General features: G+C 41.5%; 4 protein-coding genes across 5 annotated transcripts; 3 read left to right on the top strand and 1 right to left on the bottom strand.

Moving 5' to 3' along the window:
* Positions 1-501: 501 nt before the first annotated feature.
* Positions 502-4,849, top strand: LOC116921271 (EF-hand domain-containing family member C2). The gene is made up of 9 exons (XM_032927537.2): positions 502-752; positions 1,572-1,723; positions 2,201-2,336; positions 2,466-2,597; positions 2,853-3,032; positions 3,107-3,270; positions 3,421-3,623; positions 3,744-3,846; positions 4,337-4,849. Exons 1-9 carry the CDS (start codon positions 720-722, stop codon positions 4,428-4,430), a joined length of 1,197 nt encoding a protein of 398 aa, XP_032783428.2. The 5' UTR covers positions 502-719; the 3' UTR covers positions 4,431-4,849.
* Positions 4,597-15,064, bottom strand: LOC116921270 (arfGAP with SH3 domain, ANK repeat and PH domain-containing protein). Of its 2 annotated transcripts, none has more exons than XM_032927535.2 (16): positions 14,234-15,064; positions 11,792-11,864; positions 10,878-11,026; positions 10,514-10,768; positions 10,189-10,274; positions 9,779-9,938; positions 9,051-9,432; positions 8,224-8,448; positions 7,791-7,894; positions 7,557-7,672; positions 7,299-7,479; positions 6,932-7,201; positions 6,727-6,861; positions 6,081-6,654; positions 5,759-6,007; positions 4,597-5,686 (listed from the first exon to the last, which is right to left on the bottom strand). In XM_032927535.2, the coding sequence occupies exons 1-16, from the start codon at positions 14,387-14,389 to the stop codon at positions 5,490-5,492; spliced, it is 3,312 nt and encodes a 1,103-aa protein (XP_032783426.2). In that variant the 5' UTR covers positions 14,390-15,064; the 3' UTR covers positions 4,597-5,489. The 2 variants fall into 2 exon arrangements, with proteins under 2 accessions (XP_032783426.2, XP_032783427.2); XM_032927536.2 differs by having other exon boundaries at positions 9,051-9,429.
* A 136-nt stretch (positions 15,065-15,200) lies between these two features.
* Positions 15,201-17,235, top strand: LOC116921272 (E3 ubiquitin-protein ligase RING2-A). Its single transcript, XM_032927538.2, has 2 exons — positions 15,201-16,236; positions 16,321-17,235. The coding sequence occupies exons 1-2, from the start codon at positions 15,411-15,413 to the stop codon at positions 16,539-16,541; spliced, it is 1,047 nt and encodes a 348-aa protein (XP_032783429.1). The 5' UTR covers positions 15,201-15,410; the 3' UTR covers positions 16,542-17,235.
* Positions 17,236-17,405: 170 nt separating this feature from the next.
* Positions 17,406-23,221, top strand: LOC116921269. The gene is made up of 15 exons (XM_032927534.2): positions 17,406-17,747; positions 17,817-18,125; positions 18,194-18,267; positions 18,326-18,585; positions 18,643-18,923; positions 18,984-19,457; positions 19,518-19,974; positions 20,039-20,146; positions 20,223-20,349; positions 20,414-20,750; positions 20,815-21,455; positions 21,520-21,825; positions 21,890-22,212; positions 22,285-22,595; positions 22,673-23,221. The coding sequence occupies exons 1-15, from the start codon at positions 17,636-17,638 to the stop codon at positions 22,774-22,776; spliced, it is 4,224 nt and encodes a 1,407-aa protein (XP_032783425.2). The 5' UTR covers positions 17,406-17,635; the 3' UTR covers positions 22,777-23,221.
* Positions 23,222-23,304: the final 83 nt, after the last annotated feature.

Here is a 23,304-nt window from a genome sequence, read left to right as displayed (position 1 = left end):
GTCCCATACAATCCGGGAGGCGTGCTCTACTTGGAATCAACTTCAAGCTATCGTGCAACTTGTTTATACTTCTGTGTGTAGGTAAGACATTGATTTTTACTGTATAGTATACACATTTGATAGAAAGAAGGCCTATAAAAAAATCAAATCGAGCGAACGGCACGTTATGGAAAGACCCTCTTTCCGGCTGTGTGTATATATACAGACGAAGAAAATATTGATTCCGCATCATCATCATCATCCGCATGGCTGATGAAACACGTAGCAGACGGACGGGGTTTCACACACACACACACATAAGAGTTTGGTCGAATCGTCAACGGTTACACCCTACACTCACGTATATATATGAAGTTTCTTGTTCTTCTACTGTATATAAGTTTAGCCCTTGCAGGCATTACTTCTGCATGTTGATTCCCCTCCCCTTACTCTGTATGTATATTTCTATGAGGATGACAGAAGAAAAAGGGCTAGGGCAAGCGTTGCTTTATAGACTCAGAGAGAAATATGAAAGGGATCGGTTGTCCTGGACACGTCATAACATTTTGGCTACACACATCAGTTGGCTGGACAAGTCATCCGGAGAAAGTTTCTCTCTCTCTCTCTCTCTGTCTATGTTGTATTACCGATTATAATTTTTTTTTTTTTTTAATTGAGAGAGACCTTTCGTTCGTCCGTGTGTCTTTGTGTGCAGTTCTAACGAGTTGAAAAATCACGTGATGTTGCCGGGAATTGGGCAAACGACGATCAAGGTAAAATCTTAAAATGTCAAATTCGTTTTAGATATATAGAAATTTGTTCGGCTATAAAGTGTAAAGAGAGCCACCGCTGCATTATTGATCGCGATACGTGTAGGTTGTTGTGCAAAAAGGTCCCGATTCTTTTTGATGATGGGTCTCCTTTCTTCTCTAGTCTTCTTTTTGATTGTGTACCATAAATATATATATCTATAAAATGAGAGTAGGAGAACGAAGAGGATACACACCCAAAGCGTCAAGTGAATGTGTGTCATAAATCTGATCTGAAACTCGCCAAAAGAGAATGACTCTCTGATAATAGGAAAGGATATATGCTGCTGCTATACACAGGAAATATTCGACGTATATTTCTGCGTGATGGGCTAACGGCAGCGTAGAACTAGTTGGCAGTTACATATAGAGAACTGAAAGTCTATATTGTGTGGCAATCAACCGAGCGGACCAATGTTTCGGTTATAGAGCCATTTCACGGGGGGAAAGAAGTCCCCATCACTTTTTTAGGTCATCAACAACTTATAGATTCAAGTCTATTTTTATGATGAAAGGAGAAGTTACTGATTTATGTTTGCAAGATTTCAAATACCTTGATACAAGTGTGCAACTGTAGAAAATGGATGACGAAATTTGGTGGGAGCATACAAGAGTCGATTAGAAATTCTCATCATCGCGATGAATGTTTCTTCGAAAAAGAGGGTGGGCGGATTTATCGATCATCACGAAATGTTGTTTGACTCTTGCCTTTTGTCAGCACAAAAGTTTTCCTGTTTGGAAATATTAAAATTGTGTCTATTCAAAAAAAAAATATGCGAAAAGTCCAACTATCGGAAATGTCAAACGCTCCACTTCCACGACGGAGTTCCTCTACCCAAAGGGAACTGTTATTCGTCAACTTCCGGGAACTCAATATCGTCTCAAGCGGACTACGACTTGCATCGATTCCGTCCGCCTCAGCTAGTCGCTTCCAGGTAACATATTCGCATCTATACACGTCCCTTTTAAATGCTGTGGGCAAAGAAATATTGAACCAAGTGGAATAAATCAATCTGTTGGGCCTTTTTTCTTTTTCTCTTCAATAATGCGAATGTCTATTTGAAAATGATACATGCAAGCTGTCTCTAACCGAGATTGAAATTTTTTTGATTACCTCAAGGCACATATGGGGTAGATATAAAAGTGTATGTTTTGAAATTCCCTCTGCTACTGTTCCCATTATTTCTTGTTGTGCACGTTCGATCAATTTCCTTAACACGTCCGGCTGTCTGCAACAAGGGCCCTATATATCAATTCCCTTTTATTTTTCTCAGCTTCCGAATAAGACTTTGCCTGATACCTATATAAAATATACGTATTTACAATACAAATGTATAAGGCAATATTTATAGCTATTGTGATGTTTATAGGAGCGGGAAGTAGAGAGAGATAACTGTTTTTATATTCAAAAGATCGGCCGTTCATTTCGAACGAGATTCCAAACATATGGATCGTGAACTTGCCGGTTTGTCACCGCCCATCTATCCGCCCTACAAAGCGCATTCGGGCCGACCTTTCGTTCCGAAAAGTGTCCTCTACGACCGACTGGTAAGAAACTTCTTGGCATCATTGGCAGTTATAATTACTATGCAAATGGAAGATGGGCACGCACACACACACGCAAGAAGTTCATTTGCAATTCTAAATTTATGTGACCCCGTTTGTGTGTGTATACAGACTTTGCGCTTCGAAGGATTCTACGTTGAGGATTCCGTAGCCTGGGGCTATTCCCGCAGGACCGTCCACCCGGTCAAGTTGTCCTACTATCTCGAAGACGACACCATCTCCGTTCACGAACCCGTCACTCCGGTTCGTTTAATAAAAAAAGAAAGAATCTAAACGAGGGGAGCTTATATACTAAAATTAGCATAATCACGTTTTGCATACACCCAACTGCTGCACGGTGTGTATAATAAACATATTTTTTTTTACTTTTCGGGGAAGGAGGGGGGGGGGGTTGTAATGCTCAAATTTGCGTGTGTCGGCAGATGATTCAATTGAGCTGTTCCCACCGACAAAAAAAACGAAATCTGTCTTGTTCTTTGGGATTTTTTTTAAAAAAAGAATTCCGGCCGTCCGCAAGGGAAACTTGTCTGCCGTCACAAAGTTCTCAAGTCTGGTCACGAAAAGGACGACGATGAAAACCCACAAAAATTCTGGCACTGGAAGGACTTGAATGTGGCATCCGACGTCGATATTTTTGGACGTCGATTCCGTCTGACTAACTGCAACCAATGGACAAGAGTACACGGCCGATTTAATTTAACAAAGCAACAAAATAATATTTGCATATTTAATGTTACACAAAAAAATAACAGGAATTCCTTATGAGCGCTGGGATAGAAGTAAACGCTCCGGAAGATGTACCGGAATCAAATCCGCCTTTGAAAAAGAACGACGCAGCTTCGAGATCTCGTTCTGCACCACAACCTCGTAGCCATCCGTTGAAAAAGTTTCTCGAACACGACGGCCAAATTCTCAGGTATAATATATTATGGTGCATAAAAAAAAAAAGCTGAACGATATATTTACCATATAAAAGAGAACAGCATCCCCCTAAAAAAAAAGAGGCATAGCTGCGATTTACATAAAACTGCCGCAACATTTCTTCTCTTCTTCTTTAAAAAAACAGATTTGGTTGCGTGTGGGACCGGCGCGAAGAAGAGGGCGTATCGGTGGATGAACGGATGAAACCGTACGTTTTGCGGTACTTCCTGGTCGACGACACGATCCAGATTACTGATGCGGAATTCGAGAGCAATCAGAAACGAGGATTGTACAGTACGAACCGAGCCCAGGAAGCGGTTCTCTTGCGACGTCAGAGATTACCCAAAGGTATACCATTGTACACATATTCCTGTTCTCATTAAATTTATGAATAATGCAAACATTGATTTCTACGTGTGTCGCCTGGCGACGCCACTAACAGGAACGCGTTTTTTTTTTTTTTAATAGAACCACGGCCGGTCATGACTTCACCGGCGGATGCGGCCGATTTAACCTTTTACGACCCGAAGGATTTGATTTTGGGCAATGCCATTTCCGTTCACGGAAGACGGTAATTAAAACGGGGCATCTTTGTGGATGCAACTGGAAAAGAAAAAAATGGGGGATAGAAAAAAGAGGAAACAAATTTTTCGAAATATTCCTTTTTTTTTTTTGGAAGCCACTCTAGTTTACTAGCTAAAATGGTTCCCAATGGAGTGCGTGCTGCTCATCTATAAGCATTCAAGCCAAAAAAAAAAGAAAAGGGAAACTCCTTTTTAGCATTTCCTTTATGGGATATGCTGGGGTGCTTCAAATTGATCACATTTGAATTTCAAATGGCATCATGCGCTACCATTCAAAACATCCGAGTCGATAGTAACGATCGTCGTATAAAAGATAAAGTCGCTATCACACGGAAGGTGAAAAGACTTCTTTTTCACGCGATAGCGAGCAGCCATCCATTTTCCTGTCAGAGTGCCCAGCGAATATAAAACTTCTGGGACTTCTTGAAGATGTAAAAGAAATTAAAAAATGATTTTTTTTTTTTTTTCTCGGGGCAGGTTCGTATTCGTGGAGACGGGAGACGAATTCACGCGGTCTTTCTATCGTAACAATTTCGACATTGTGGATTTCACTCCTGTGGAACTGGACTAAGAAAAAAGACTAAATTTCTAATTATTTTGTGTAACATCTTCCATTTCTTTGTGTGCATCGAAGTTTTTCTCTTTTTTTTTTGGAGCGCGAGCAAAAAACACGAGGCAATGTCGTGTTCAACTTGCATAATGGTTCCGCAAACGCGCTCTATGGGGAAGAAAAGGAATCAATATTTGACATTTGAATTATTGACACACTCATACATATTAAATGGAAGCCATCAACAACAGTGAAAGCCACATCGAGAAATGCTGAAGGAGAACGTTGAAATTGAGAAAAGGGTGGAAAATAATCGAACAATTGGCAGAGTGTAATAATAATAATACAGATAGTTTTGGTTCAAACATGTGGGATATTATTCTTGAGAGTTGTGTAGACCGATCGATTGGTGAAATACACTTTTGTTTTGTGGATCCAAAGTCGGACGTACTTAACAACTAAAACTGATCTGACAACAAACGGAATTGGGCAAGAGTTCATCAAGAAACCAAAATTTAAAGGGGGAAAGTTGAAACTAATGTAAAGCGAAATGAGGAAATATATATCACAGAAGTTAACCAATAATATATAATATAATATGTAGATGAGGAATTAGAGAAAGATAAAGAGTATGTAAGTAGAGATATAGAGAGAGACAACTTAAGGAAAATTGGGCCTTCAACAAAAGGGCAAAACTGAAAAAACAAGTTTCGTTTGATGGGTTTCTTCAAAAACAGGGACAGCAATGAGAAGAGTGACTAGGAGCCAAAAAAAAAAGAGCAAAAGATGGAATTCCATTAAGCTTGAGAGATGAAAAAAACAAAAAAAACTACTCCAATTTAAGATCATCATTTGCCATTTACAACATCCAACAATTTCTCCTTTTTTCTTCTTAAATATTACAACTTTGGGGAAAAACTTTGTTACTGTTTGAAACTTATATGTGATTTTTGTGCGTCACTGGACATAAATGACGTATTTCTTCGCCACTGGTCGATGAGTTTAGTGTCGTCAGGGGAAATTTCACTAAAGTTAGAAGTTGTGGCAGTTTGATTTGAACTTGATTTCGGTTTTACAACATTAGTCGCGTTCGTTTAAGATGTGAACGAAACTAGCCGGGAACACACCGCGCCTTTTCGGGTCGCTTTCTACATAGCCTTCCATCCAATTCTCGTCTTCTGTCTTTTCTATCATCACTACAAGGATCTCACCTTCCCGGAATGATACCTCGTCGTCATTGTCCGCTTCGCAATCGTACAATGCACGACAACGCCGACCTATTAATTAAAACGAAAACTAAATATCGACGACTGTAGATGGGGGAAAAAAAAAGGAGGGTCAATTCGTACCTCTGGCCGGTGGTAATGGTTTATCATTAAATTCTCCGTCGGATGGAGCTGACGAAAGGCTTTCGGTCGATCGACCATTTCGACTGAGTGGCTTTGATGAATTCACCGCCGTACTGACATTAGCTGGCGTGGGCGGTGGCGGACCACGAGGTCGATTAGAGCTAGTTGTACTGGCCAAACTGGTGGCAGAGCCATGCAATTTCCTTAGTTGTGGCAGTTCTCCTTTAGGCAGTACAAGTTTAGCTCCAGCTATCATTAACAAAATAAATAAATACAAATAATTTCAAATTTCGAATTGGAAAAAAAAAACAATTTATCATACGAAGGTGGGCTGCTGAATGATGGAACGTCCTTGTTTTGGTCGAGTCAAGGTAATCAGCCACCAACGATTTCCTCGACTGAGAATGAGATTCGCTAGGCGGTTTCATCCGCTGTGCTGGATACGAGACGCCATAATCGGACGCGTTTCGACTGTGCGTGTTTTGCGATGAAGCTCTGGTGAATGTGGACGCAGTCGTCGGAGGTGGAAGAGGAGCCGCCCTCTTTTTCAAACTGCCGACATTAGCGGCGGTAACGGCTGCGGCTGCAGCAGCTGAGGTTGTTGTTGCAGAAGCATTGTTATTCTTTTTACTCGTCTGCACCGAAAGATTACTGGTCGATCCTGCCATGAGAGTGGCGGCCGTATTGACAGACGATCCGGCTGTCGTCACTGGCGGAGGGAAGAACGTAGCATTCCGATTCGATGACTGATTCCCTCCTCCTCCACTGTTGGGACTGGAACCGGAACGTAAACTGTCGGATGTTGAGGAACGCGAACGTAATTGAATTGGTGATTCCCGGCCAGCAAAACTGGGCGGACGGGAACGAACACGTCGATCCGGAGTTGGAATTCCATTCTGTCGACACAAACGTTTATTTTTAGATTTCAACAACTTCTTTTTGGGTTATCAAATCGGTTGAATATTTACGCATGTCGCCGTGCTTTCAACGACTGTCATGTCTTCGTCAGACAAATCAATCGATCCTGCCTCGTCCTGCGATAAATTCCAGTCAATGCTGACATTTTCCAGCTGAGATTTGCGGTTTTGCGTTGACTGGCGAATCTGATTTAAACAACAAAACAACCCACAAAATTAGTTGACTTTCTTTCACGTCTAGTAAAATTAAAGCTACCAGGGTTTCGCAAGCAGTAGATCCATATTCTTTAGCCAAATCAATGGCCGTCTTTTTGTCTTTGGTCTCGGCCGCCACATTAGCCCCTGAGCGCAACAGCAATTTCAGACACTCTGGCTGATTGTAAAGGGCGCAGTAATGGACGGCCGTGTGTCCGTCCACCGTCGTTGCGTCAAGATTGCTGGCATTTTCCACCAAAAAGTCTACAATGTGAAGGGAATGGCCTCGTTCACGTCGGATGGCCATGTGCAAGGCCGTTTCTCCCGCGTTCTAAACCAGAAACCAAAAGGAGGGGGAAATCATTTCAATGTTCAAGCTCAAAATTGAATTTTTTTGGCCAGTCCAAACAAAAGGAATAAATTATTACGCTGTCAATGAAGGGCTTCGAAAAATCAGCGCCTTCAACATAGGCTTGTAGAAGTTGATGAATGTCCTTGTTGTTGAGAGCGTGCTCGACGTCACTGTGCAAATCGCGTATGTCTGTACTCGTCTTGATGGCGAACTTTTTTTCAATGTACTTGGCCCGAATAAATTCACTGCGCTCCTCCCTTTTGGTTGTTGTTGATCACCATTCAAATTTAATTAGAAATTAAAAATTTTTAAGTGGAAGGTGGAGGGTACTTACATGGTGCTGTTAAGGTTGGGTTTGGAAATGTGCAACGTTGCCTCCATAATCTCGTTGAAACTGTGGTTGGACATGTGCCGTGCAATGAGCAGCTGGGAAGTTGGCACGTGATCCAGCTGTCAGTTCATAAAAAAAACAACAACAAAATAGTTTAATAATTTTTAAAGAGAGTGAAATTTAATATTAAAACAAAAATAGGCACAAAAAGAAATGTTGATGAACCGAGTTTCTCACCACTAACGACTGGATTCGTGACACATGAACGCCCATTTCACGGTGTACGCCCGAACATTCGATACAGATGATTACGCCAAAGTTTGTCGACAGCCATGTCGCATCTTTAAAAAAAAATACATATATATAAAATAATAATAATAACAATTTCAAGCAAAAGAAATTAGAAAACCGTACAGCTCATTAACAAAAAATTCCGTTACAATAGCAAAAACATTGCCAGTTTTTTGTTTTTAAACGACATTTTTGGAGGGAACTTATCCAGAGGGGATCATTTCTTTCATTTCTCAGCCATAAGAATACAAACAAATGGCCAGCGGGCTGGACAAGCTAAAACCATCATCATCGTTACAGGAGAATTTCTTTTCTTATTGTTTAAAAAAAAACAAAGAAAAAACGAGGGGTCATCATCATCGAGATATGATGGACGTACCGTTCTGAGAACAACAGTCGGCGCAGCGATCGTTGCCCGGCAATCGCAAAACGTATCGGATAATTGCCTGTTGCAGTTCCAAAAATCCTTGATTGACTTTGGGACCGTGACGTCCATTATCGTCAAAGGCCTTCATCAGGGCGCCTTCTTTGCTGTTGACCATCACCGAAATCCAGGCCGCCATTTCGTCTTCCTCCTCCGTTTGAAAATGGTAAGTTCGATTGTCTGTTGAGATAAAAAAAAAGGCAATTCGTGAAAACAAAACACACACACAAAACAAGTTTATTCCAAACAAGGGAAGAGAAAAAAAGAATAATTAACCCGGTTAAACTGCTCCCACCCGTTATCAACGGTGCGTGCGCATCAACAACCGGATCACGCGCCCTTATTTTCGGTCAAAATTTGGATTACAATAAAAAAAGAAAGAAAGAACGAGGGACATTATACGAGGAAAATTGCTGTCGTGTATGTGGCCAATTGCCGCAAGGCCATTCGTCTATTTTACGTGGAAAACAAAAGACGAAAGAAAAAAAAAAAAAAAGGAGCTTTTGTTGAAGTGCGCGGATGGCCGCGTGTAGTAACCTTGCAGCACAAAAAAAAAAAGAGGGTCTGGAGCGTGAAAAGAAACAAGACCCCCTTCCCCCCCCCCCCCGCATTCATTTATAGAGAGAACCATGTTGTGAGCCGTTTCGTTTAGTTCAGTTCGTGACTAACAAAGCCAATGAGAAACTATGGCATCCATCACCATTAGCATATTACGCCGCATGGGATTGCAGATAAAAATCTAAAAAACAAAACAAAAATTGACTACAATTTCGAGCCCTTACACGAGATGAGATCGAAGCAGCGGCGATCCTCCGCGTGATTCGGCACGGGCTTGATCTGACAGGTGAGCAAGTTGACTCGAGTCGGCGGTTTGGTCTCGTCGGCGTGATAAATGGAGAGGAATCCATCTGCCCGTACTTCGCACCTCCGCTTTTGCCACACCTTGCGCACTTTGCCTTCCGATTTCTTCAGGAGGAAACCCGTTCGACTCGAGCCGTGCTGTTTGTTGCCCTGCAGCTGGTGGCGCGAGTAGCCAACGCCGCTGTTGTTGCTGCTGTTGTTGACGGCGTTACCACCGACACCAACTCCGCTGGCCGTTGCGCCGTTACCACCGACGCCTACGGCATGGCTCTGCACAACTGTCGGCTGCTGTTGTTGTTGCTGCTGCAACGCAGAAAAGAAAGAAGAAATGCCGCCCGCGTATTAAATCGTGTGGCTCATTTTTTGGGTGTGGGTGGGGGGTTGGAAACAAAACATAAAAAAAAAAAAAAAAACACAGACACGTTAGACAACACGGCTATAAATTGTTAAGCTAAATGGATGTGACGGGCTTTCCATTGTTTCACAGTTATGGAAAAACATGTGAAGATTTTTGTTTTTTCTTTGTTCATTTCTCAGTGAGGGACGCTTGCGAGTTTGTGGAAGCCACTCGGCGGCGAAAAACCGCACTGATTACACAACTTATCGATGCGTTGTTTGGTTATCACCGTCATTATTTACATTGACTGACCTCTTTGTCGAAAACGTGAGAACTTTTGAGCAATTGACGCAGATCGGCCAGTTGTTTGCGTTCCTCGTCCTGTTTCTGCCGGATCCTCTGCAATCCTTGCGACAAATCCGTAATGTAAGAGCCGAAATGTTCGATCGTCTTCAAACCGTCCTGGAAATAACTGCAAACCAACAGACAATAATCAATCAATCAAACGGATCAGTGGAGCGCACAGATTGCAACGATGCGGGAGCAGCAAAATGGCCGTTCGTGAGAAAAAACAATTCGTGAAAACGCATCATCGATTTCTTTGTTTTTTTTTTTTTTAAAGCTGTACAAGTCACGTTAACAGCCGACGATCTTGTAATTGAATTGGCTACTTCCATACGCAAATATATATTTAAAAAAAGAAGAAAGACATAAACATTTACTTGTGCTGGGCGTGGTAGTATTCGAGAAGATGCTGCAACAGTTCGACACCTTTCTTTGTCTTGATTTCGTTGACTTTCAGTAGATACTTTAAAAAAAAAAGAGAGTTTTTTTAAAAGTTGATTCATCTTTTACAACACGTTCAAGGTCTTCCAGTTATTTAAGAGACACTTTGCGCAGTTGGTTACATTTTTCTAGGACAAGTTGGCAAAGAGGAAATGTGTGCGCTCTGAAGGATGACTAATTGGAAGAGGACTTCTTTCTTTGTTAACGTAAAGACTAAAAACAGGCGACATTCCTTTTGATATGGTAATCTCGTCTTTTTACCTCACACATCTGCAGTTGAAACATTTTGCGTTCGGGATCGAGTTCTTCGGCCACTTCAGCGGCCGTAATCTCCGATCGGATAAAGCCGGCCTCTTTGGCCTGCGCTTTCTTCTCCTTTTCCAGTTTGCCGTACTTGGTGTCGTAGTCTTTACACGCCCGGTCAAAGGGCCGTTTCAAATCACCTCGGGCGCCTCTCAAATCTCCTTTCAATAGGCTGTCCAATGGAAACTGCACGATGTTGGCACAGTTCTGCATCTGCGTTGCGCAATTCGAATCATTTAGAAAAATGTTTGTTGACATCTTTTTTTACGGCCAAACGCGTGTTATTCAGTGAGTGTAAAGTTTTTCTTCTTCTTCTTTTTACCAGAGTGCGGAGTAGGGCAGAAAGTTCTTTGGTGACGACAGCAAATTTAATAAAAGCGGCTCCGATTTCCGTTTCTTGGTCCTTACTCAAAGCCGTCGTTCCAAGACGTTCCAGCGCCCGCGAAAGGTAGTTTTCATTATCCGTGTGCGCTGTGCGACAAAGTAAAAATTATTTCATTTCTTTTTATTTAAAGAACTAGTTCTGAACAAAACAGAATATCTGTATATAATCTTGTTTCATAATTTTTTTTTTTTACGTCTTCCGAAAGAATGAATTGCCAACGATGTCGTAAAAACTGGGACGGGGGGGAGCGTGCGAACCAGTCTTTCTCGTCCTAGACTTCCATTCATCCCAATCAATGTTTCCTCCTTATCGAGTTTACGATTATTATTTATCTAAATTATTATTTTTTTCTTCTTCTTAATTTTTACTACCCCCATTGCTAGGCGCAAACGCTAATGAGCAAACCGCAGAGAAGAAAACACACAACTGGTAAGACAATTTCACGTGTGTGTGTGTGTGTGTGCAATCTCACCGTCATTGTTCCTATTCTGAAGAGCTATGAAAACGTAAAAGGTTAACACCGTGGCGTGTTTCTTATGCTCATTATTTCGGATCATGACGCCTCTATTCTAACGCTCTGCCGGGTAGTACCGTTACATAAGGCGAAAAGAAAAAGCTATTGGTCTGTTCTCTAATTCTTGGGATTAGAATATTTTTGTTTTCAAACACAAAAGGAGAGACATCACAGCAATTCCAAAATTGGATTTGTTACAAAGAAAAAACTAGAATGGAGCTCCGTTTTGTTTGGAAAAAAAAAAATAAATCCTCTACTTCGTATACAAGGCATGTGTGTGTATACATCCCAAGAAAATAGTTAAGAAAACAACAAAAAAAGAATTCTTTATTTTTACCGTTTCCACTGGCGTGCATAGCTTTGACAGCTTTTTTCAACTTGGTAAGTCCTTCTCGGTCCACATCCAGGATCTGATAAATAATAATAGGAAAGAAAAAACCAGAAAGAATTACACATCGACGTAACATTACGAAATTCCTTACAGTCTACGGTGCACAACAACAGTAGAATCAAGACTTTTCTTCTTCTTCTCTTATAGTTAACATTCCCCCATTCGTTGGCATTTTCTTTAAAATCCATCATATTGCCAAGCTCCTTGGCTATCACATTCCCAGTTCCTTCTCAGTGTGTGTGTGTGTGTGTGTGTGTGTGTGTGTGTATGACAATCGATGACTTGGCAATGCCCCACATACCAAAATGGTAAAACATCTGGTTATGATGCGTACTAGATTTTTATCTGAATTTTTCTCCTTTAAAAATAAAAAAATTATATAGACTGTGCACGGAATGCTGTGAAGCAAGAAATAATAATAATATTAAAAAAAAAGGGACTTTTATTGATGAGGTCGTTGACGGGCTCCCAACTTGGTGTTATAGGCGTTCACGAACAACTCATTATAACTCAATTACGACCGAAATGATAGGCTCAGTCAAAGAGGGAAAGCATAAAAAGGAGGAAAAATAGAATTGAAACAAAATTATAATAATAATAAAACGGTTGAATTCGAAGCAGCACGACCTTTGCAAGGTTCTTTCGAGAATTACACGAGGCATCTCTCACGCAATAATACTGCAATATGTGACTGTTTATACGCTAGGCTTAAGGAATTCTCTTTATGTTGTTCCAAGCACAAAATGTGGAAAACTGATCTCTCCGTAGGGTTTAAAAAAAACAAACAAATTCTTTCAGCTGTAGAACGAGGACAATTGTTACGTGATCCTCCAGTTTAGAAGAAAAAAATTAGAATTTTATTTTTTTCAGAGTAAGGCATCGATTTCAATGACGTAATGAGTCCCCCCCCCACTCTTCTTTTGTCCTTCTTTCAACAGTACGTTGACTTTGATTCATTTCAAAATGCGAAGGGAGACAGGCAGGTATACAACAAAAAGCAGAGAGAGCGGAAGCAAAGTCCCCTCTTCAACTTCCGCCGATTAGTTTCGGTGTATACTCCCCCCTTCCCCAAGACAGAGAGTAAAAAAAATCCTATGGAAACATCTAACCGTCTTTCACCGTCAGAGAGGGGAAAAAATTCTTATTTTGGAGGGGAGAAATGTCATCCTCACCAACAGGGAGGCAAAATAGCATAAAAGAATATCATAGGATGGAAACGCCCTTCTTTTTTTTTTCTCTTCTAAACAACAAAAAATTAAAATGAGGTTTGCTCGTATTATGATCATCATTGAGGAAGTGACAGTCGCTTATAAAGATGCTACCTGACATTGTCAACTTGTCGTGTTAACACCGAAAAAAACCTTACAGGAAACGGAAGTTGTTGAAATTCTTATTAGAATCAACAAGTCGCAAAATTCTGCCCCCCAGTGGAGAAAATTGTTAACTAGGGTATAACCGTCTATTGTTTTAGGGGGGGATAAGCCCGTTGAAATGCCCATGGATCCGATTTCCTTTTGCTCGCTCCATTTCCTAGTAGGATTTAAAAAACAAACCCCTACTACCCCGGACTTTGCGTGTACTTAAACAGTTACACGTTCTTAAAGGTTCCGGTTGCTACCAATCAGATTGACGCAAGTTCTGCTAACCACCAAGTCCCAATTGGATAAAGGTCACGCGTTACAAGACAGATATATAATAAAAAAAAGGGGGGAACAAAATTGCCGGAAATAAGGTTACGAAGCGTCCGTGATCCAATCAAACCCAATAAAATGTGTAAGAAAAAAAAAAGGGGGAGGGGATAAACCGTAACAATAACAATAAAAACCAATACGTAAGCCACAACTAGAAAGAGAAAGGTTTTTCACCACTGTAATAACCTTGGATCACTTCCATGATTACTCGTGAATTGGTAGTAATATTACGTGAAAAAACATGTGCGACTGACGAAGGTTTCGGAATGTGACAAATAACTTGATCGAAATGGTGGAAGAAAATACCCAGCAAGTCTTCTTCGTTTCCCCTTTATTGACGTCATTCGAATACTGTAACACACGCATAACATGTGAAACACACCCCATTCCAGTGAGGCTCCTAGCTGGCAGGAGCCTAGATCGATCGCGTTCCACGAGGAAAAACTTGGCCTAGACTTAGCCGTGGAAGAATATGCAGCCGTGAGCCTAACTATATTCTTTCTTTTTGTTTTATTTACGTAAAGTAATCTGTCTTAATCCAGGGTCCTACCCATCGTTCCACACAACACACAAAACTGCTGTTGTTTACGTTTACAGCACGTCACATTCGCTTCCATTCTCATTTGGTAACGATCAGAAAATCTGTTTTAGAAACTTCGTTTTAAAGAGAGGGGGATTTTTTAAAATAAATATTCACCTCTTCCAGGGCGGCGACTGTTTGCCTACATTGCGACATGCGCGAAACGAACGTCGAAGTGGTGGGCGAGTTGACATCTTCGCGGCTTTCTTCCACGAATTCCGAGACGCTGATTAATCCTGGCATGGCGGATGTTTGTTGTTTCTCGAAAAACATACAGCGTCAAAAAAAAAAATCCCCAACGGAAATGGGAGGCAAAACACACACGAAAAACAAAAAATATAGATTTCTTTTCTTTTTTTGGGAGGGAAAACACACACACACACACTAAGAAAATCGCAGACGACGATTCGTTCTTTTTGGAAGGACCAAAATGGCCACGGAGATGTTGATACTCCCCTACGGTTGATCGCTTTTTTAACACTTTGTAACGTTGTGCTTGAAAGCAAGGTTTTTCTTTGAGGTCGTGATGATGTTCGATAATGGTGGTTTTTTTTTTTTTACGTTTAGAGGGGGCAAAAGTTTTTTGTTTAATTATCCATTGGTAACGATGATTCCCATCAGTGAGTCAGCAGAGAGCAAACTGACGGTCGACGCAGCAGCACGTTTCGACACGGTCATGGCTGAATTGTTTCTTTCTTCTTCCCTTTTTTTCTTCTTGTCTAAAATCGAACGGCTTTTATATATTCTCTCGCCTTCTTGGCCGAACAGATGACATGCGAAGCGAGGATTTAGGCGATTTCCATCAAACAATTCAGGGAGAAATCAATGTGTTCTTCACACAAATACACTAGCTTCGTCTAATCCACATCAGGAAATAATTTGCTTGCTCTTAAGCGTAAACGTACGTTCACTCAACACGTTTGACGTTTGACTACTGCTCAGTAAAACACACGAAACGCCCTAGTGGCCATGAAAAAGCTGTGGGCACGGTTCGTTTAATTGCTGCTAGAGGGAAAACGCCATCTCTCAGTGGCATTCAGAAACTCGCTGAGAGTCTTATGAATATCGTAAAAAAAATTCGTCAACACATTTTTTTTTTCCATCGATGGCCAGTTATCTAAATACCACACAATAACGCACTTAGTTGGACCAAATCTTATAATAGTCAGTGTATAGATCTTTGCAGTGAATGTTTGAATGAGTTGAGAACTCAAGCGTACTCAACACAGATTTGTGTTAAAAAACAAGACGAGCTCCTGTGTTATCTCGAGGTAAAAACAAAACTAGAATAAACATGGCGTCTGTTGATGCATCTGGCGCTAACAAATCTTGGGAATTATCACTGTACGAGCTACATCGAACACCACAAGAAGCTATAACAGACAACACAGAGATTGCCGTTTCTCCCAGAAGCCTCCATAGTGAGCTCATGTGTCCGATTTGCCTGGACATGCTAAAAAATACCATGACAACCAAGGAGTGCTTACATAGATTCTGTTCTGACTGCATCATTACAGCTCTACGATCTGGAAATAAAGAGTGCCCTACATGCCGCAAGAAACTAGTTTCTAAACGTTCTTTAAGACCTGATCCTAACTTTGACATGCTCATTGCGAAAATCTATCCCAGTCGTGATGAGTATGAAGCACATCAAGAAAGAGTCCTTGCTAACTTAAGCAAGAGTCATTCACAGTCAGCCCTGCTTAATTCAATTGAAGAAGGAATGAAAATTCAATCTCAAAATAGAGCAACTAGGATTAGAAAAAATGCCCCTGAAAATGAAACAGCAAATTCGATAACTACAACTCCAAATGTCAGTGCACCTTCCACACCTACTCCAACAGAATCCATACCTTCAGCTAAGAAAAAACCTAAATTATCCACAAATCTATCTGAAAACGAATCTACCGGCTCGGGGGCTGAAGGACCGAGTGATCATGGTGCTACAGAGAAACTTTGCGAGGAACAAAGTGGTCCTTCCTGTTCAGGCGGAAAATCATTTAATGAGATTGAATTGGTATTTAAACCACATCCAGTGGAAATGGGAAACGACAATGATCTGATTAAAGCTCTCAAAGAAAATTCCATCAGATATATCAAAACAACTTCAAACGCCACTGGTAATTGAAAAATTCACTTTCGATTTCCCCGTGCCGTATGTTAACATTATTAGATACGTATATGTATATATCTTTATTTTTTAGTTGAACACCTAAGCAAATATCTTGCCATGAGATTGACCCTGGATTTAGAGTCCGAGATACCGGACTCGCTAACCAACTTTTGTATTTACATCTCACCGGGTCCGAGCCAATTTGTCGTTCTCAGTGGGATGCAGACGCTGGATGATGTCAATGAAAAATACTGGAAATCCAATCAACCATTAGAGATGTTTTATTCTTGGAAAAAGTCCAGCGTTCAATGAAAATTCACCTGTTCCGCGAAACTGGCAAACCGAGTAAGACGGAAGAAGGAAAAGGATGACATAGTTGAAAATGAAGCGACCAAACTCTCTCAGACCCGGCTTAACGAATGCTCGGTCATTTACCTGTGTACAAGTGTTCTCACATTGTTTCCCGTGTTGACGTTTAAGTTAAATGTACTGCGATAAATTAAAAAAAAAAAAAAAAAAGGCATTGGTTTACCCCGTGAGATCACGCTCCGATCAAATGAATGAAATTTCAACACCTTTTTTCTCTTCGTATCTCGATGTAGAACATTGACGCTTCGGTTGTCGGCGTTCGATGGCGAACGCAAATATCTAACACGGCCGGTGGAAAAGTGGTGAAGCTCTTTAAGACATTCGTGGGAAGTTAAAGGAAAATTACGTACCTTGGGAAACGGAAATGAAAAGCGAGGTTGAGGGAGATGTGTCGCATCGGCTCGTGGGAATGGACAAGACTGTTATATTTTTGGTATATTCGTATTTTAGACCTTATAACATCGAAAATGCATACCAATGGAGCGACACTTTGCGCATACCATTACCACGCTACGAATAGCTTAAAGAACGGCTTCAAAACCAACTGCACGCTCCATTGCATCCATCGTATGTTGCAGCTCGATCGATTTCTTAGTTGAGTGATTTATTACTTTAATAAATTGCCTTGTTGAGACAAGTTGTTTTAATTTCGTCCTTACCCCTACGGCCGTGGTATTATGTTCCCAAAGAATTCAAAATATTTTGACTTTGTTTTTCAATCATGATTCTAACCCAGAGCCCAGAGGCCAGTTTTCTGATAACGGGTATTGCAGGTTAACATAGCGTACTTGTCGGCATCCCAGGTAGAAAACGAGAAAGAGATTTGGCAAGAGCGTCACGATCGTAGTACTTCAGTCAGCTGATCGCCAATCGAGTTGTCAAAAATTCTGTGGCGCATGTTATTTACTTCTGCTCTGTCTCGTTAATGGGGCCCATGACGAAATGGATACTCTTCGATTAATTTTGATCGTTGATTTAGTGCACCTTGTGAATACTACTTTATAATCAGACTACACAGCATATTAACGTAATTTTCTATGGAAATGGGAATGCTCAGCAACTTTTTGCCAAGTACCTGTCTACTCTACATTGCATGGATCTGTGTTTTTTGCCATGTCCATGCCAGACCCTCTGATATTTTTAGCCCAGGTAAAACTTGTGCATATCTACAGCTGAAGCAGTAATTTTTATAGTATTACTGGTCTTTTTGCAAAACAGATACTCAAAATGACGACGGAATTCACTTGGGGTTTGGTGTGTGGGTGGCTGCAGCTGCAGGTTTTGTGGTTGTGTCTGTGAGCCTGGCTCTTTGTGTTTGCTGCAGAAAGCCCAAAGGTTTTGCAGAGTTTAGAAGCTCAACTCAGTTGGCAGAAATATCTTCAGGCCAGCCAGCAGAAGTTACGCTGTTCCCGCCACCTTCTTTATCACTCAACCGCGAAGACCTAGAAATAAGTTTTGAACCCCTGCCCAGGCCACATCATCAAGCTGCCAATACATATCGACCCAAGGAAGTTACAGAGTGGATAGGTGAGCTAGGAAACTTTTTGTCATTAGCGTAGAGATCTTTTAACAACTGTTAATTTTCCCCACTCTAGAAAATGGCCAAGGTTTGTTTCCCAGATGTAATATACAGTATTTACGGGAAGTTGGACGCGGTTGGTTTGGACAGGTAAGATTAAATGCTTGTTTTTGGATCAAGTGAAAAAAATCATTCCATTTTGTCTCAGGTTGTGGAAGCTGAGGTTAAAGATCTTGTGGTGAATCAATTAACTTCTCGCTGTGTCGTCAAAATACTGCGCCCTGAAGCCTCTGCCTCCCAGCATTCCATGTTTCTGAAGGAAGTGCAGCTTCTGTTGAAGCTCGATCACCCTCATGTGTTGAAGCTTTACGGGTGTTGTCTCGAGACGTCTCCTTTCCTTGTTCTATTACAGCATTGTGCCAACGGAGATCTAAAACAGTTTCTTGCGGCATACAGCCCATCAAAAGGGTAACTTTGAACAAGGGCTTTTTTTCTTTTTGCATTATGCAAGTATTGCTGTTGCAGGACTCAAGGTGTTCCACCATTGCCAGAGAATGTGTTACTACGCATGGCCTGTGAGGCAGCAGAGGGCTTGTCGCAGTGGCATCAAACTGGATTTTCTCACCCTGATGTGGCTGCAAGGAGTTACATGGTGACGGGCGATATGAGTGTAGTGATAGGAGATTACGGTACGCATACTGTTACGTATCGAGAAGAATATCTTGATGCTGGCCATCAGTTGTTGCCCATTCGATGGTGCGCACCTGAGTACTTCGATACACCCGGTGAAATTTACCAAACTCTAGGTTTGATGTATTAAATTTTGAATCATAACATTTGTCTTAACAATGTTTTTGCTCTTCCAGCGGGGAATGTTTGGAGTTTTGGCGTTGTCCTGTGGGAGATTTTATCTATAGGCAGTCGGCCATACGCTGCTCTAACGGATGAACAAGTTTTACAACAAGTTATCCAGGAAAAGCGGACTATTTTAAATCCTCCAAGTTTTAACTATCAACAAAGTCAGGCCTTGTATCAGTTGATGCTACATTGTTGGGAGGTCGACGCGCCGTTAAGACCTCGCATGGAAGTCGTCGCTTCCCACTTAGCTGCTGCGTGCGCCGGTGTTAACCGTGACGTGGAACTTGATTTGGAAAGAGCTTTCGACTCACGCTGGAACGCCGCTAAGCCAAGCAAATCCAGTCTTTCGGAACTGGACGATGAATCGCCTTCGGCTAGTTTAAACAACCTTCACGGTTCGTTAGACAATCTTGCAGGGCATAACAAAGAAATCCTTTCTCCCGGCACAGACAAAGAATCTGAGAGTGGCTATTCGGCTAAAGGTTTGCTTCTAGAACTCGTTCATCGAGTTCCTTATTAAATGTTTCCTTTGTTTCTCATAGTATCGGCTGCGCTACGGAGTTTAGACGAAGCCTTAGCAGCTGCTGAAGCCACAGACGAGGAAGAAGATGATGACGATGATATCCTCCCTGGACCTAGTTTCCAGTTTGGCGATCTCCAGGCAGACCAAGCTGAAGCTGGACAAGAAACAGATCATTCAAGTGACAGTAATGGGAGCCTTTTTTCTTCACGGTCATGGCAGGAGAAAGTGGTACGCGGTGAATTGACTGCCATGGTACGCGAAAAGTCTCGCAGTGTGCAGGATCTGATGGTCTTGACTGCTGTCGAACCAATGAGCGATATCGAATTTCTGTCGTTCAATCAGCCTTCGAAACCGGATCAGCAAGAAAATGTTTCACAGCCAATTGCGCCTCAAATATCTGTCACGTCACCATCATTTACTGTTAGATCGCCCATGATGGAATCCGATGTTCCATTGTTGGAATCGAATGATTCAAAGTATTTCGATTTGGCTTATTCTACGTTTTTTAAAGCATAAAATACTGAAGCATTCTATCTCTAGTAACGGAAAAGACAGCTTGGATACTGGAACTTACTATTTGACACGCAACCGAAATCGATTGACCTCGACGCCGCGGGAAGACACTGACTTTGAAGCCATGGAATCGAGGTATTGATTACAATTGATGTGGCGTCAAAAAATCGTTAGCCGACATACAGTACATTTTGGTGAACATGAAAACTAGTTTCAGAGATCAAACCAAGCCATCCGAGTATGCACCTTTCTCGCCAGAAAGTTTGGATGCCACTGATTTCACTTCGAAGGACCAAGGATCAGCTCGTCGACCTCCAGAAAACACGGATTCTTCTACGGTAAGCAACAAATAAATGATTCATTCATCGAATAGCTTTCAATGTGTTTAATTGACAATCACAGAGCGTGATTCTTGGACCGTCGGATGAGCTGGGTCTTCACGTTTTTCAAGGAGTGACATCGAGGACGCAAAGTGAAGACGAAAATCCTTTTGATGAATCTGAAGGCGCTGCTTCCGTTCCCATCAATGCATTTGCCGTAGAAGACGAAGAACCTACACCTACTGAACCAGCTCGCCTGGCAGTAAATTTAGAAGCGTGGAAAAACTTTTTAGAGCAGTCCTACCCTCAACATCCATCCGAAGCTGAACATCATAATATCGATGTTAGTGATACCCCTCTTCAGCTCAAGGACAGCGGCATCGCCCGACCAAGTTTTAGTACCTCTGTCGATGTCCTAGGTAAAAATAAAAGTCGTTTCTGCAATTTCTGATAATGAAATACAAGTTGGAATTTGCTTTTCAGGAAGTACATTAGGAAACGAAGACAGTGTTAATCGAGAATGGATGGATGATTTGTCGCTGGTCGCAAGAATGTGGAATGAAGAACTGGCGGCTGCTTTAGCGCTTGATAGCAGCGCAGTGCAGCAGCCTCATCAACTCAACGCCTCCTTAACAGATACAGATCCAAATCTGGAAGATGGTGTTGCTAATATTTCCAGTTTGTCCAATGATGTGTCCTACATATCACCATCTAAGCGAGAGGATACGTATTTTTCTTATGATAAAATCGATGACGATATCCGTGAACAAGAGGAAAGAGCCGTTAGAAGAAAAGATCTGTCAACGATCCGGGAAGAAAGAGAAAGCGTTAGTTCCAGCGAAATGGGAGCTACGCCGAACAATAACGCAGATACAGGTCGCGGACTGCTTTCGCAGCTACAGCTCAAAAATCGAATGCAACGCCATTTAGATGTCTCAGGATCTTCAGACTCGGACGGAAGCGACGATTGTCGTGACGACGATGAAGACGTTCTTATTGTAGATTTAGAAAACAAACGAGCCGTCATGATGGAAGGACAAAGCCCAAAATTGAAAGCAGCTATTGCCTCACAAAATTATGAAGAAATATTTGCCGTCCGTCCCACAAATGTTCACAGTATTATGGTATTTTTTAGATGTGAATTTTTAAAAATCCTCGGGTTCTTTTAGTTCTTAGTTGTTTTAACAGGAAAATGGGAAGTCTCCATTATACAACAGAAAAGATCCACCTAACGGTGCGCTACTCGACGAAATTGAAAAAGACAACGATCATGATATCGACGACGAAGACGAAGGAGGAGCTGAGGAAGAAGAAGAGGGAGATGATGGCGAGATTGTCAACGATTTTGAGGATGATGATGAAGACGATGAAGAAGAAGGGGACGAAGGTATAGCCGTGAGTAATTTTAGATGGCAAGCGTGCTACCCGGCCAAATTGAATCAATCGTTTTCAATGGAAGTTATTGAGGAGGAATCGGAAAATGAAGACCAGGAGGTAAAACAAGTACTTCTCGATATGTTTTCGTACAAGACACAAAGCTTCCTGTCAAAATTTGTAGGATGACGAAGAAGAGGCGTTCGTGCCTTCGATTTGGAGAGCGGATGCGACTCCAACCCGTCCAGCTATTAAGACCCCAGAAAAGAGCTTAGGAAATTCACCTTGTGATAACATCGATAAAAAAAATGTTTCTTTTTCTCAAAAAAAGAAAAAAGACATTTATCAATACCCAGCTGAAGTCGAGGAATTCGTTCCTCCAACGCGACGGCAATGGGGAGCCCCGACACCTGTTATTCAACAACCAGAATCAGCTTATGCTGATTTTGCGGATTGGGATTTTGGTAATGCGGATGAAGATCGCGAGTCGATGAACGACAATTCAAAGTAAGAAGCAAGATTCACTGAAAAACAATCCTAATTGATATAATCTATCCATTTTGCTTTTACGTTTTGCAGAGATCTCGATGAACTTAAAACAACATTAGTTATTCCTCGGCCTCCAAATCCTTTGACCAGTAACATGCTATATCGCTTGAGTGGCATTGAAAACGAATCGGACGAAGATGAGGACGACAAAGAACAGAACGCTATTCTACCTGAATTCGATGCTCGTCCAAATGAATCCCTGCTTCTCGGCGATTGGCAATCACCTTTCAATACAAGCGAATTTCAGCCTAATCAGTTCTTTCCCAACTGGGATAACCCAGTTTCTTTGATCCGCGGTGAAGAATCGGTGGATGTGGTGGCGAGCAATGGCCATGATCATGGTAAAATTCGTCAATGTGTTTCCCTTTACTACTGACTAATGCGGAAAAAAGTAAAGGATCTTACTTGTTCTGTGTAGGAAACGAAGAACCGAAAGTTGTCGGCACCTTGCGCCATACTCTGGATTCAGGAAGGTTACGCCTGGATCTGACTCAACCCCGGTTTGAAGATAGTGAAGCGTGACTGGCTGGTTATTCTCGAGATTCTGGCACTCCTGTATATAAAGATCCTGTCATATTCTTTTATCCTTAGGTGTCATCGTAATTTACTCCTTTAAAAAAGTCTTGATGCTCATAAAATGTGTTTGTCCTGTGGCGTGTTTAAATGTGAGCCAATTAGAAATTACATGCCAGGATGAAGCACTTTTTCAAGTGATTTCCCTCCCTTTATGTAGGATTTCATCCGTCCAGTGTTAAATCCCTTATTATTCTATCTTAGATGCCCTTTCTTATTTCCTGGAACAAGTGAACAGGAACATATATTCAAGCTGAACTTTTCATGTACTGTATAAATAAAATTAATCTTGTCGGAAGAACTGATATTAAACCTATCATAATTTATTCTCCTTCCCATGATTATGTGCATTTGATTTCCTAACTTTGTAATACATTATGATCTGAACATTAAATCTAGTTCGTAGCTTGAAATGTAGAGAGAAAAGGAGGTCAAACAGTGTCAATTGAAAATCGTTTAGCAATAACTATCCAAACC

Source organism: Daphnia magna, linkage group LG4 (assembly GCF_020631705.1).
Source record: "Daphnia magna isolate NIES linkage group LG4, ASM2063170v1.1, whole genome shotgun sequence".
Lineage (NCBI taxonomy): Eukaryota > Metazoa > Arthropoda > Branchiopoda > Diplostraca > Daphniidae > Daphnia > Daphnia magna.
This window is presented reverse-complemented; position numbering and strand designations above follow the sequence as displayed.

Bases quoted from the DNA above. Each gene is read 5' to 3' on its own strand.
- LOC116921271 (XM_032927537.2), top strand. From the start codon at position 720: ATGTTGCCGGGAATTGGGCAAACGACGATCAAG. The intron at 3,271-3,420 runs GTATAATATATT...TTAAAAAAACAG, and splicing joins CACGACGGCCAAATTCTCAG to ATTTGGTTGCGTGTGGGACC. The intron at 3,624-3,743 runs GTATACCATTGT...TTTTTTTAATAG, and splicing joins ACGTCAGAGATTACCCAAAG to AACCACGGCCGGTCATGACT.
- LOC116921270 (XM_032927535.2), bottom strand. From the start codon at position 14,389: ATGTTTTTCGAGAAACAACAAACATCCGCCATGCCAGGATTAATCAGC. The intron at 11,027-11,791 runs GTAAAAATAAAG...TTTGTCGCACAG, and splicing joins TATGCACGCCAGTGGAAACG to CGCACACGGATAATGAAAAC. The intron at 9,433-9,778 runs GTCAGTCAATGT...TCTGCGTTGCAG, and splicing joins CTCACGTTTTCGACAAAGAG to CAGCAACAACAACAGCAGCC.
- LOC116921272 (XM_032927538.2), top strand. From the start codon at position 15,411: ATGGCGTCTGTTGATGCATCTGGCGCTAACAAATCTTGGGAATTATCA. The intron at 16,237-16,320 runs GTAATTGAAAAA...TTTATTTTTTAG, and splicing joins AACAACTTCAAACGCCACTG to TTGAACACCTAAGCAAATAT.
- LOC116921269 (XM_032927534.2), top strand. From the start codon at position 17,636: ATGGAAATGGGAATGCTCAGCAACTTTTTGCCAAGTACCTGTCTACTC. The intron at 18,924-18,983 runs GTTTGATGTATT...TTGCTCTTCCAG, and splicing joins TGAAATTTACCAAACTCTAG to CGGGGAATGTTTGGAGTTTT. The intron at 22,596-22,672 runs GTAAAATTCGTC...TGTTCTGTGTAG, and splicing joins GAGCAATGGCCATGATCATG to GAAACGAAGAACCGAAAGTT.